The sequence below is a fragment of the Eublepharis macularius genome, chromosome 9, assembly GCF_028583425.1.
Source record: "Eublepharis macularius isolate TG4126 chromosome 9, MPM_Emac_v1.0, whole genome shotgun sequence".
NCBI lineage: Eukaryota > Metazoa > Chordata > Lepidosauria > Squamata > Eublepharidae > Eublepharis > Eublepharis macularius.
Window position 1 is genome coordinate 26,828,737 of NC_072798.1, and position 13,970 is coordinate 26,842,706.

Below are 13,970 nucleotides of genomic sequence, written 5' to 3' on the forward strand. Positions count from 1 at the left end.
AGCTCTGAGAATACCAAAGTTGTCTCCCTCTGTTTTAAGGCAAATATAGAGAAGGGCTGTCCTCTCAGCAGGCAATTAAACTAAGAAGCGACTTGGCACGTCTACTACAATAAGTGGTTTTAAGGAAAGCATTAAGGAAACTCTGGGGATATGTCTGTCAGTGACTATTAGCTATTGTAAGAACTTCAGGAGGATCTAGGCCATCTCTGTGTTGTCAGACGTGCTAATCCTTTCTTGACTTCTGGGTAAAATTGGTATATATAGGCCTGTGCTGCTAAAAATTAATCTGTCAGAGATGTTGTCTCCAATTTCTGATGGCTGGGAGTAAATAGGATCCATACTACCCACCATTCTCTATTTGTCGTCTTCCCTGGAGTGCTTGGCTATTTTCAAAAATGTAAAGAGGACCAAGATAGATCAAGTCCAAGACAATTCACTGTTCTGGAGCCAGCATGACTATTAATAAAGCATCTTCAGTACTGTGATAGAAGTATGTTCTGAATTTTCTGCCCTCTAGATTATTTGTTTAGCTGTGCAATATTATAAGGGTGTGTGTGTGTGAGGAAGGAAATACCTTTAGTTTTTCAGTCAATATAGAACCCACTCGTAGAATTATGCTTTATTGAATAGATGCTCTGATGAATATTTCATACACTGTTTTATGTGAAAGAATGTTCTGCTTTTTCAAAGAAACTAGAGAACCTTTCTTTAAAAGTCCATTTCATCCAGTGTGCAGTATTGGAGGTAAACACAACATAGGGTTGGAGGAGGAGGAGGAGGAGGGGCTATAGCCCCTAGGGAAAACCTACGCACCTATGGCCTGCAGAGCTTTTTCCTACAGCCTCCACAGCTCTGTCAGTGGTGAGGAAAAGTTGTATTGGGTTGGCTGCTGTTCTTGTTAACCTTGGATTCACAGCACCAGGTGGTAGCTGGGGCTAGTTCCCCCCCCCCCCGCCTGTTACACACTGCCCCACTGCCTTTTAGACTTCAGAAAGGACTGGCTGTGCCTTGCAAGCAAAGCAGAAATCTTCAGGTTCTCAGAGGTATTGGGATTTGAGTCCAGGGGCACCTTAGAAACTAACAAGGTATTCAGGGTGTGAGCTTTGGAGAGTCAGAGCTCCCTTCTTCAGACACAAAGAGATTTGACTCTTCAAAATTTACACCCGGAATATCTTGTGGGCTACTAAGGTGCTGCTGGACTCAAATCCTGCTGTTCTGTTGCAGATCAACACGGCTACCCACCTAAAACGATCCTCAAAGGTACTGGGGATTTTTTAGGGTGGTGAATGTGCTTATGAACCTTGCTCATCCCTTTTACCCTTGTCTGCAGTTTATTGCTGCTGCTGCCTAGCCAATATCTCCTTGCCTGGCATTGGTGGGACCATCCCAGACTCCAAACCTTTCTTCTACGTCAACGTGGCGGATATTGAAATGCTGGAGACTGAAATGTCATATGTGGCCTGTAAGTAGAAGACAGTTGACACGCATTTGCTTGCTTCTGCATCCCCGGGATTCTGCAGCTCTGCTGTTACAAACGCATGGCTAGAAATCATCTGCTGCTTGCAGAACTGCGTGTTATCAAATCCCAGTGGGGTAGCCCACTGCAGAACAGTCAAAGAGGCCTCCCTGTGGCATTTTGAGGGCTAAGACAGTAAAACTACAATTACCCTTACCCTGCAGTAAGCTTCATTGCACACAGTGCGCCTTATTTCTACGTACAAATGCACAGGATTAGAGAATCTTCCAGGCTTAAAGTTGCCCCAAGACTCTGTTTGAAATATTAAGAAATTGTGGGTCCCGCTGGCAAAAGGGATCAATTAAAGTTTTTCCTTGTTCTGTGTAACTTCAGCGTTAAGGTGGAGGTGAAACATGTTTCAATGCTTTAAAAAAATCCCTTTGTGTAGAAAAAGCATTTCTTAGAGAAGACTAAATTGTTTGCACTATGCCTTACACTGCTTTTCTTGCATGGTTTTCTCATCCTATAACCCACCTTGAGCCTCAGTGAGAACAATGTGCTATAAATGAAGCAAATAATCAAATTTCTCATGGCATGCTGGTTTTCTGCAAGCAGAAAATTCTGCTTGCAGAAAAAATTCTTATGCAGCTGAATGCAGTATGGGGAGGTTCCAGGGCAGTGGCAGAAAAAGAAATCTGGAGGCCCGGTCAACAGCTCCTACAGGTTTCAGCAATTAATTTCCTCCTGAGGAGTAGTATGGAGTTGTGTTCATCGTACAATGCAAAGAGCCCTGCTGGTAGGTGATGACAGCTGGTTTATCTGTGTGAGCATGAAAGCAAGCAAAACATTTATTAAGCATTAGTTACAATCAATAACAAAAAAAGAATCCAATTACTACGTAACTAAATAGCACAGCATCAAGAATGGCACTAATAGATTATCAAAAACGTTGAAAAGAAAAAAAGTTATCTAATGTCATTCAGAATCAACTCACGAAGTCTCATAGCAGCTAGAAGATACCTAGCAACTTGATTTGGTAATGTAAGGGTTCCGGACAGATAAAAAATACAAGACTAATTGCTTATCAGAGTGACTCCTGAAGTTATGCAAAAGAGGGCTGATTATAGAGTACCTCAACTCAGTATAAAAATTACAATATAACAGAACATGCGATAGATATTCAGGGACTCCTGCCTTGTACTGAGAGTCTTTCCTGATGGAGAGTTCTTAAAAACTTTACCATGAAGAATTGCTGATGACAAATCATGAAACTTTGTGAGCATAAAAGCATGGTTTATCTGCGTGAAAGCTAAAGGACACGGCCACCCCAATTCAGCCTGTAGTCCTGTGCACACTTTCCTGTGCATGAAATCAGCCTGTAAATGAACTTGCTTCCTACTCTGTGTAGGCACGACAGAGAAGATCTTTGAGGAGAAACGAGATCTCTACGACGTCTATGTGGATAACCAGAATGTGAAGACGCACCATGAGCACCTGCAGCCACTCCTGAAGATCAACAGTGCGGACAAAGAAAAGTACAGGAGGCTCAATGACCAGAGGTATGTCCTCACAAGTAGGGCTCTTAGTACCACCTGAACTCCTCCTGGGCATTTTGTAAAAGCTTACTTGCGGGAAAGAATTCTGTAACTGCTGGCAGCCCCCAAACACCTATCTAGATGCTGTAGCTCTGCTATGGTAGATAGTGTATAGATAAAACGTTGAGATGTAAGGGTAGCGATGGATTCCTTTGCTCAAACTGTGAAGGCCACACAGAAAACTGCCAGTCTGAATTGCCTCCGGCAAGCACCAGGGGAAAGCTAGTTACCAAGCATGCAGCACCGAAGTGATGGATACATGTTGTTCATTTGTGTCCGTCTTCCAGACAGATGCTGTTGTACTCCCAGGAAGTGGATGGAGACTGCAGCTCTTGTGAAGAGGACCTCTTCATCCTGTGAGTTGTCTGTGGAGGATTCTTGGTAATAAAGCAGATAGGTTGCGCATTAAAGGCTCGCTCCTCAACTTCTCAAGATAGAAGCATAGCAAAGGCAAGTCCTTGGAGTAGCTTTTCTAGACAACGTAGACAGTATGGACTATGCAGTACCTGTAAGTCTTGGGTGGGTCTCTCTAGGCTTCAACTGCAGGGTTAAGCCCGACACTGTAACTCTTTCATGACCTCTGGGAACTGTAGGAGTGGATTTAAGCACATGTCAGGAAGCTGCTGGAGCAAAACAAAAAAGAAAGCAGTAAAAATGGCCCAGGATGCAAAAGGAGAGGTGGAAGCAAAACGAATACCTGAAGGAGAATATATTGATTTGCAGTACACTGCCTAGTATATGAAGGAGAACTGTCAGTGAAATAGAATTCTGAGGAAGCACCTTTTGAAGAAATCATTTTATTATAGCACATGGTTGAATCAATACATTCTCCCAGCTATGAGATTCTCCTTTTCTTGTAGGAAGGCTACAGGGCATCCCTTCCTCCCACAATACAGATGCTGGGTGGTTCACTTGCAGACAGTTGCAAGTTTGGCTCCTAGACTGTAGGTTACCTTTCCAAGTAAAAGGTTACTATCAATGACTTTGGGAAGTGGGATTCTTTGGGGCCTCGTGTAATTGCATTTCATGTTATTTCTGTAGGTTTTTCATGGAGCAGAACAACCGGATTTTTCAGACCTTGATGGAGGTGTCAGCCAGTCAAGACAAGACCTTGACAGCTGACCACGCCCGAGGAATGGGCTTGGACCCACAGGGAGACCGTAGCTTCCTCATGGACCTGCTGGAAGTCTATGGCATTGATGTCATGCTCGTCATCGATAACCCTTGCTGCACTTGAGGAGAGAGGACAATATGCAAGGGAGATGGGATGGCAGCAGCCTCTTGCGGACTGCAGGAAGTGGCCATGCAGCCTGGCTGGGATTTGCCGTGACTCACATCTTGAAGGGATTGCCTTTTATTTAAGAGAACGCTCTACAGAAAGTGTTATTTATAATTTTTGTCCAATTAACTTTTTTTTAATTTTCAGGCATCCCAAGCAAGAAGGTGATTTCTCTTTTCCAGGATAGACTGCTCAGGCCTCCCACTTTTGAGTTCTGGAAGGCCTGTATTGAGCTTCATTACCTTCCACCTTCCTTGCCCCCAAATGGACCTTGTGCTAGTGGTTCTGAGATCCAAACAGGATCTGGGGATGAGTAGCTGAGCAAAGCACTTTTTTCTCTTGGGGACCAATGTGAAACGTTATGCTGCTTTGAGCCTTTGTGTCTTACCTGCTGGCAACACCCCATCCAAACGGGTAGTAGCAGTCTCTGAATCTTACATCCCATCACTGCAGTTGTAACTTATGCATGTTAGGACACCTGCACTCTACCTGTATGGAGTTTCCACTTGAATTATGGTTGGCCTGCGAGGTTAAGATTTTTCTGTGGCATCCAGTGGGCCTCTCTCTTTCTCCAAGTCAGGGGGAACAGTATAGGATGGTTTATTCTCTCACGTCCGGTGCCAGTAAAACAATAGACCTTGGGCAGCCCTTTCTTTTTGAGGCTGAACAATAGGAAGAAATTGATAGCCCATCCCTTCCCACCATATTGTTCCTGTTGGCAGATCCTGCTTAGAGTTAGTCCTGTTTCAGCCACGGTAAACATCTCACAACTACCATCCGAAAAAGGCCCAATTACAAGTGATCCCGTTTGCAGCCAGCGATATTGACCGTGCCTGTGTGCCGTGCAGAAACTGTATGGACCATCTGCAGCTATAGAACGCAGTTCTCTTCACCATCGCCTGTCTGGAGGAGTTTCTTCTTGAGACATAGCTGTAGTGGCAATGGCCCCTGTTCCCATCTTGGTATCTGTTCCTGCTTTGGCCGTGGCTCAGTGGGTAGAGCCTTTGCATGCAGAAAGCTCCAGGTTCAATCCCTGGTATCTTCAGTTAACAGAAATGGGTAGTTGATGTGGACACTTCTGCCCGAGGCCTTGGAGAGTAGCTGCCAGTCAGAGTAGACTATACTGACCTTGATAGACCAGTGGTCTGACTCAGTATAATGCAGCTTCATGTGCCTCTTCCTGTACAAGGCAGTTCATTACCCAGTGGCAGGGGGACAGCATTTGGTGCTCTCCCCAGGAATCTTTTGATGTTACCTTGTAGCTGAACAGCTAGAGAGTCAATAGTGGGATTGTACTGAAATTGCACTAAGGGGGTGGCAACTGCTCCCCCTGCAGGCGTTCTGCTACCCTACAGCAAAAGGACTGAGCATAGCTTAGAAGGGCTGTAGACAACAGTGAGCCTTTTGCACATCCCTGACAAAAAGCATTTGTAGGAAACATTGGGTTTGCTGTACACGGGAGCCCATTCAGACCTGCAGAGTTCTGCCTCTTCAAAACAGCTTTTAGGTTTAGATCTGGCTTAACTTGCATTGCAGACAGTTGCCAATCTTGGTTGCTTCTTTGTGACTTGTTTTGGTGTAGCCGCTTCAGTGCCTTCTGCTTGCTGTCAGGTGTCCTAGGATCTAGCTGTGTGCCTAAGTAACGCCACTGAAAGTTTAGCCCGTTTCTTTAGCTGGCTATTGCAGATGAGACCAGGCCTGCATGTCCGCTCTGTTGCATTAAATTCAGCCCCTCTGATAATATGCTGGGGATAGGCTGCTGGAAAGGTTCGGTTTGGCCTCCAGCCTAGGCCCTGATCCCAAGGAAGAATCACCACAGCACCTTTTTGGAGCACATCCTTCTTCATGATTTGAGACGCAAAAGACCTCTTTTCCCCATCATCAAATGCATCAGTAGCATCAGAGAGCTTAAATACAGGTCACACTTTCGTCATGTCCTCTCCAGGTCTGCACAATCAAAATGCATTGTGAGTTCCATGCGGGGAATTCCCAAGCATTTGTGGGCCAATTCATATCAGGACTGTGGCATGCAGAGAAAGGGTACTTAAGTGCCCCCGCACAGCGCCATTTTCCTAACCTAGAGGCCCTGAGGAACAGCTGCATCTCAGTACACATCTGGTCCTGTGAAATACACAAAGAAAATGTAAGATACGTTTAAGCCTGAAGGCTGTGTCACTTTTAGCATATAAGGTGGATAAACTCTCGCCAGGCTCTCTGTTGAGGCTCATGCGGAAGGAGTGTCAACTGGCAGAGCGAACACTGTGCTAGCCCTTGCTAAAACTCAAAAGAGGGCTCCTCTGAGTAGTTAGCTGCCAATCAGCACCATGCAAATTCTGCCCTTGACCTGCCTTCATTCAGCTAGTGGATATTTGGAGTCCCATCAGGCATCTCTCAGCCATTTCTCCCAGACAGCAACGGGACTCTGCAGAGGCAGGTCTTTTCAGGAATGTGTTCCTTTGGCGTAGTAGTACTTTAGTCCCCAGCTGCTTTCCTTGTCAGGGATATTCCTTTTTCCTGTCTCGCTTTTACTGCTTTGAATATAGACTACCTTCTCCTGGAATTCTGCTGTGTTCCACTCTTACTCTTTGAAGAGAGTACTAAGCATTTTTAAATATATGTGAACATGTTCATAATAGGTTGGATGCAATTAAAGGATCCATTTCTGGGCCATATTCTTATTTTACTGTATGGGAGAGGCTTGTCCCTTCCATCTCTATAACCCTTCCCTCCTACCTCATTTCTAGATGTTCAGCCGGGAGGAGTCTCCCAGTGCACTAAGGATTTCTTTTATATAAGGAAAGCTAGTAAGTGAAAATTCTTTTCCGCTTCTTTATCCAGCTGTTTACATTGTCAGCTGCAAGAGTTGCTCCTCTTGCTGTCCACCAGCATGGATTCCTGAAATGGAGCGTTCCAGGTAGGTACCCCTGGTTTCGAGTCTAGTAGCACCTTAGAGACCAACAAGATTTCTCTGAAAGGAGCCTTGACTCTCAAAAAACTCAAATCTTGCTGAAACAGACAGGTCTTAGTTAGATTTGCCTGTTTTCTGAAAAAAATTAAGTTGCATTTTTGGGTCCTGGAAGTCTTCGAATGTCTTTCACTTAAGGAATGCCATTCCTCCAGAGAAGTAGCATACAAGGTCCTCATTAATTTTTTCCTCCCAACAACCCTGTAAGGTAGATTAAGCTGACAGAGAATGACTGGTCCAAGGTCATTGAGTGAGCATCACAGCTGAGGGTCATGCCTGAAGGCTCCAGCAATTTTTAAAACTAAGTTCTAATTCTCAGGCAAAGAGCCCTTGATTCTGATCAGGACAATGGCATGGCATGGGGATTAATGTCTTCCCCCATGCCATTTTCTCAACCTGAAACGATCTCAGGGAGCCACGACTTGCCCTATTGGAATGAACTTACATATACAAATCAGCCCTCCCTCCTGTGATACGCAGTTTAAATTTGTCCCCTCCCCTGCATGCCTGAGAATAGAGTTTCCCAGCACTGTCTGGTTCGGCTCTGGCTAGAGATTTGAATTTGGCTCTCCCGAGTCCAGTACCCTAACCTACTGTCAATACTGTCCTTCTGACATGCTCGTAGTAGTGAAAATCCAGGGCCTCTATAGATCCCCCTCCCCTCAACAGGATGTAGAAGGGATGCTGCAGGCACAGTTGGTTACCTGGGTGACAGATGTATTCATGTGGATGGCATTGCCCATATGCCTGTGGAATTAAAAGTTTTGGAAATAAAGCATTATGAGAGAGTTGATTGGAGAAAGAGAGAACTGTGTAAAAGTAGATAAATCTGGCAACTTCTCTGTTAAACGGAAAATGGTACTCTTCCTTTAACAGGAGCTTCACATGCACAGAGATCTGGCAGGTGACATTTTTATTATGCCAGATAGAGGTTAACTGCTTAATATGTGCATGTCAGTAGGGTGCTGTTAAACCTGACCCTGAAGGAACTGGTGTGGAGATGACACACAGTCTTATGGTGCTGTTTTGTTTTGCTGTTTACATTGGTGCATGAGAGCCTTTATCCCCCTATTAAAAAATTTTGTGGCCTCCTACCCTTTTTACAATTTAATTTGTACAGATATAAATTGTACATTCCTCCCTGTTTAGCTTTAAAAAGGCAGCAGATGCTTCCTCTCCTGCTGCTTTCTGGTGCCTGCTAGAGTTAAACGAGGGCAGTTCACAGAACGGAAGGGGCAGAAAAACTTTGAAAGAAGTGCATTGGCTCCTAAAGCCTGGTGATGCCAGGGAATCTTGCTACAGGACCTTGCTTGGGTTAAAAAAGAAAAACCGTTTCATAGTGAAATTGAAATGACTGCGTCTTTAAGCTGTGCCTCTGAATCAGTGTACCATGTCCTTGCTCAGTGTTAACAGAAATCCCTTTCGCTGCAGAGTTCAGGAAAATTGCAATTTACTTGTTCCACATACTCTGCCGTGCCCCCCCCCCCCACACACAATATTTCATGGAGCAGAGCTGATGATCCCTCTTTGTACTTTCCAGGGCTGGAAAACTGCTTAAAAATTAAAGGTAATTCTTGAGCCACAGGCCTGATAAAATTCTTGCCTTTTTACTGTAATGGTAGGTGTCTTGAAAGAAAGGAGTAACAGCAGTCTTGGGTACTGTGCCCAAGTCAAACCCTGGAAATGTTATTTTATAGGCAAACTGCTGCCCCTTGCAAATGTAACTGTGCTGTCCTCTGTGTTCTGTACATCCAACGCTCCCCTCTCTGGGCTGAGGGAAGGTTGTGATGAATCAAAGATGCTCCCATTGCTGCACATTAGTTTGATATGTAAATGCTAACTATTGAAAGGAAAATAGTTGTGTTTTGCATTGCATTTTATAAATAAGAAATTAGCTTGCCTGCGTCTAGATGGGCTATCATTTTGGCACCAAAGATTCCCTCCTGCTTCCTATAGGAATATTTAAACTAACCAATAGGTTTCTGTATAATCCCTATGTCTGCTTTGATGCCTGTAAGACCCCTAAGAATTAATGCTTCATTTGCTGTTCTTTTTTTAGCAAGCGCAATTTGTGTCAATAGGATGGTTCCCACAGTACATGGAAATCGCTTGATCATTGGCATCCGAATGTGTGGAACCTATTATTGTGAAAAGCAGATTGCTTTGAGGGGACAGCAGGGAAATTCTGTAAGTCTGTGGTCACACCTGCAAGCCATCGAGTGATGAATGCACATGGGTGAACTAGACAAAACACAAAAAAGGAATAGCTGCCACTGATGACTTCTTGACTCTTACAAGAGAATCCAGACGAGTTTTTTATGGAACTAGTGAGTATTTCTGACCAGCAGCCTCTTATGATACAGAAAAGGGTAGCTAGCTCTCACTATTCTGGCCTTCTCTGACACTGGATAAGAGCTTGTTCCAGTGATTCTAATAAAGGAGGCCACATTAACAGAATAAATGTTGAGTGTAAGTCTGAATGGTTTCTTTTTTTCTCCTTGCCCAATAGGAGAGGGGAAAAAAAACTGATAAAGGGCTTGTTTTATAATGGTCAAGAGTGGCATTTCCTCAGTTGGTGCTGCAGTTTTCAGCCAATCTGATAAAAGTTGTTAAGACTGTGGTCATTCTAACATGCCTGCTTAAGACCAGTTCATGTCCCAAGTAAGAATAAATATGATTTGACCAGCAGCAAGACTCTTCTCACTAAGCTGTGACTGAGCACTTTCCTTTATTGATATATAAATTGTTCCTGTGATATCTGTCGGTTCTCAGTAAGAGAAAAAGCAACCAAGTTTGTGTACTTCTGTGGATCCCAAGGAAGACTTCTGTAAATAATGATCTTTTTTACCCTATTAAAATTCACTTTTAACACAACTGCCATTTTTTCGTTTTGTGTATTATTCTGAGCCTACTTTTTATCTTTACAGGACAAAGATGCAATTTTTTAACATGCAGTGAGATACAAGATGCAGTCTGTTAATTTAAAATGCAATGCTTTGGTCTTAGTGTGATCTGGAGGGTGGCTTAATCAGGAATTTTTCTTAAGGTAGTGGTAATTCTTATAGTAATTATAGGAGTAGCTACATGGACCCTTCATGGTAGGTATGTTGCAACAGTTAGAGATAGTGCTTGTGTGTGGCTAAAGCCATTATCTTTTATGGAAGAAATCAACAGTAGTATATGGACTTTGTATGCGTGAAGTCCTAGCTTTATTTCAGCTCTCATTAAATGAATCTCAGATGGCAGGGTCGCAAGACACCTCTCCACAACCAAACACAGTAGGCAAAACCTGGCTAGACATACTGCTGGCCTAATAGGGCTTTGTACTTCACTCTGTTTAGACAAAAATATGCATCACTATGATGTAGCCCCAGGAATGTGCACTTTTCAGGAAGTCACATAGCTTGGAGTGCATGCATTTCAAATATGCAAATAGCAAAGAAAACAAAGGTGTGATTTAACTTGCTGAAAAAAATACTATGCAATACCAACAAGTCCAAATAGCACTTTCATTAAAAACATCCCTCTCTTGTAACAGTACTGGGTAGTCAATTCTCCAAGTATTATTCTTGCACCTGCCTTCTATTCTGCTATGGTCATTGCTGATCTCTGCCTTCTGCTGTTCTTAAGACAATCTGAAAGCCTGATACTTGGTTACACAAACTCATGCACAGACCTCAACTGCTTTCAGCTCTTGCTTAGAATTTGAGTACTTCCACTGTTCAAAAAAATCCTTTGAGATGGTAACAAGAGATATCTGCTCTGGTTATGATGCACTTTGAAGCATTTGCTCCTTTTTCCTGGAATCACAGAAGAACCGTAGCTTCCTGGGTAACAGCCTCACTTCCACGGGCATCACTTCATACTCCTCGCTGTCTATAGCCAAGAAGCCTTCTGTATCCTGGAGAGAGAAAGCAAGCATTTGCTGTAACTGGTTATAACAGGAAAACTAACCCAGATTTGCTGCTTACAGACAAGTTTGACCAGTTCCTTCCCCCCCCCCCCACGTGGTTATATACCAGGACAAAAGAAAATGATAGCCATGCCTCGTATTGGGTGATCCCTCTCTGCTCAGAATCTCCTTCAACATGTTCCCTTGTCACATGCCTTTTTAGATACACCAGTTCTTCTGCATGCACCATTTTTTCTGCTTCCCAGTGGCATACTCTCCCCTGTATAATTATTTGCAAGCTGAAGGAGAGTGCCCTTTCAAGCCGTGTGCTGTTATGCCTATGCAAAAATTAGTTTTTATGACCCAGGGAAGGGGGCATTGTATCCCTCAAAAGCATCGGTTTCATGCTCGTCTTTGTTCCTTTGCTGCTCTTTTTGCATATGTACCACAAATGGACGAGCAACTTTATCAGGCATTCTGTCCAAGAAGCAGTGGGTGGCTTTCCCATCCCTTTAAGCCTTTTGATTCAGACCAATAATCCACGAAGTCCAGCATCTTTCCTATAGTGACGAGATACTCGGCAGAAGCTCAAAAGAGCAGGGCAAGGGGCAACAGCCACCCCCTGCCACCAGCAACTTGTATTAGTAGTTTACTGCACACGGAAGTTCCATTTAGCCATTATGGCCAAAAGCCATTGATGCCTCCATGACTATGTCTAATTCACTGACCACACAAAAATGAGTATCCAGCTTGCCACACAAACCGTGAAATGTTTGCAAGTTGCATCTTTGCTATAAGAATGCCCCCTACTACATTTAAAAGCATGCAATAAGAAGAGTTAAATATACAATAAGTAGAGAAAGACACTGGATGCCTCAGGAATTGAAGAGCAGTTTGTCACTACCAAGTTTTAAGGGCTGGTTCCAACATGATTTTTTTTTTTAACATGGAAAGGAAATGGCACATGTGTGAGGATGATTCAGGCATCTATTCCAGTAAGCATAAGCAGTTAGAACTGCAAACTGCAGCTTCCCATCACATGAATGGGATTTAGTACAATTCGCTCGCATGTGGTTTTCATAGTCCTACCCAGGATCAGCAAATAGCAGCCAACAAACCTTTAGGTTGCCACATACTGCTAATACATTTATTTACTTCATTTATACCCTACTTTCTCCCCAATGGGGAGCCACAGCAGTGTATAATGTGCTCCTCCATTTTATCCTTACAACAACCCTGTAAGGAAGGTTAGACTGAGTGTATGACTGGCCCAAGGTCACCCAGTAACCTTCAATGGCAGACTGGGGATTTGATCCTGGGTCTCTCAGATCCTTCACTTTGGCCCTAGAGAGAGAAAACGGGATTGCCTCTTTACACTGAACAAAGTTTCTCCTGAAGGCCAGCTCTCCTTCCCCTGGTGGGAAACGTGACCCAAATCTGTGTGCCATCACCTGTGTGCATTACCTGTAAGACACCGACACTGAAACTAAGCCTTTCTGTTTTTACTTTTGACTTCTCACCTCTGGAAACTGTAAGATACACCTGCTGGCCTGAAGACACTGGCTTCCTTCTGGACATAAGTGAGGATCCTGCATCTTTTGACTTCTGTTCAAAATATAACAGCAAAGAATAAGAATTGACAAGAATTCTTAAAAACACACACACAAGAACCAACACAGCAGACAGGCTGTGGGATGACTTTGCATCTTTTCTCCTAAAAGAAATACGTAGGCCACACCCAAAAGCTACCATTCTAGAGGAATTTGAGAAACAGATGCTGTTTCTAACAATCCCAAACACTCAAGGTGATAAACCCTTCCCAAAGGTCTTTGAGCGAGAGCAGCATCAGACGGAACCTTGCTGCTAAATGAATAGGAGGCACAAGATCAACAGTGGTGCACCAGGAAATTGCTTTAAGAATAGACACAATGGCAGTGCAATCATCAGAACGTTCACCAAATGCCTGATTATGTAGGAAAGGTTAATTAGGATATACCTCTGTTCAATACATAAAACCAAAATACATAGACTTTACCCACAGATTAGGCTCTGTCATAAAAAAGGTAACTGGTGAAGTAGCCTCAAACTCAGAGAGATGCTAAAAAGCAGAGGTGAGGGGAAGGAAGAAGGGAAAGTTGTTACACTGGTTGATCTCGAATGAGGAATCAACTCGGCAATTGGCACAATTGCTCCTAGGTGCCCTCTCTCCTGTCTAAGAGCCCAGGCTGCCCCTTGGTTTACTAAGGAGCTGTGGATGATGAAAACACAGGAGACGGCAGTGAAGGGCTTGGGCCAAATCTGACAACACAGGATAGAGCTCATTTTAAAGCCTACTCTGTGGCAGTAATGGTAGCAAAGAAACATATTTCTTCGCTACCTTCACATCCCCATAGTGTAAACTTGTGGAACTCTTCCAAGTGGGTTCTGGCCTACAGAAGGTGGACCGTTTTGCAGCCATCTGCAATCACTTTGCCAACACTTTGTGGATAAAATCTCTCACATCCATTCCAACTTGGACTCTACATTAGCAGTGACAAGATCGGATGGTGCTAATTTGTCCAATTGGGTAGGATACCTTTCAGCTTGACCAAGCTGGAATGTGGACAGGATTATCAGAAATTTGAGACCTACCATCTGCTTATATGACCTTGGCCCCTCCTGGCTGCTTAAATCTGCAGGGAGCAGAGCTGGTGGACCAGATCTGGAAGTCAGAAAATGCCTCCCTGAGAGAGGGGGTGGTCACTCTTGCCTTAAAGCGAGCAGTGGTGCATCCACTCTTATTT

General features: G+C 43.8%; 2 protein-coding genes across 4 annotated transcripts in view; one reads left to right on the top strand and one right to left on the bottom strand.

The window, feature by feature from the left end:
• The window catches only part of DENND11 (DENN domain containing 11), a 34,739-nt gene extending 24,667 nt beyond the window's left edge, over positions 1–10,072 (top strand). For both annotated transcript variants that reach the window (XM_054988121.1, XM_054988122.1), the window contains 4 exons: positions 1,331–1,462; positions 2,865–3,015; positions 3,339–3,407; positions 4,093–10,072. In XM_054988121.1, coding sequence (XP_054844096.1) covers positions 1,331–1,462; positions 2,865–3,015; positions 3,339–3,407; positions 4,093–4,288 — 548 coding nt within the window. In that variant the 3' untranslated portion in view covers positions 4,289–10,072. The remainder of the gene's footprint in view (positions 1–1,330; positions 1,463–2,864; positions 3,016–3,338; positions 3,408–4,092) is intronic.
• A 396-nt stretch (positions 10,073–10,468) lies between these two features.
• AGK (acylglycerol kinase) overlaps positions 10,469–13,970 on the bottom strand; it is a 55,569-nt gene continuing 52,067 nt past the window's right edge. Inside the window, exons 14-15 of one of the 2 annotated variants that reach the window (XM_054988124.1) lie at positions 12,708–12,792; positions 10,469–11,196 (exon numbers count right to left, since the gene is read on the bottom strand). In XM_054988124.1, the coding sequence (XP_054844099.1) occupies positions 11,062–11,196; positions 12,708–12,792 (220 nt within the window). In that variant the 3' untranslated portion in view covers positions 10,469–11,061. The remainder of the gene's footprint in view (positions 11,197–12,707; positions 12,793–13,970) is intronic. The other variant, XM_054988123.1, reaches the window with a different exon arrangement.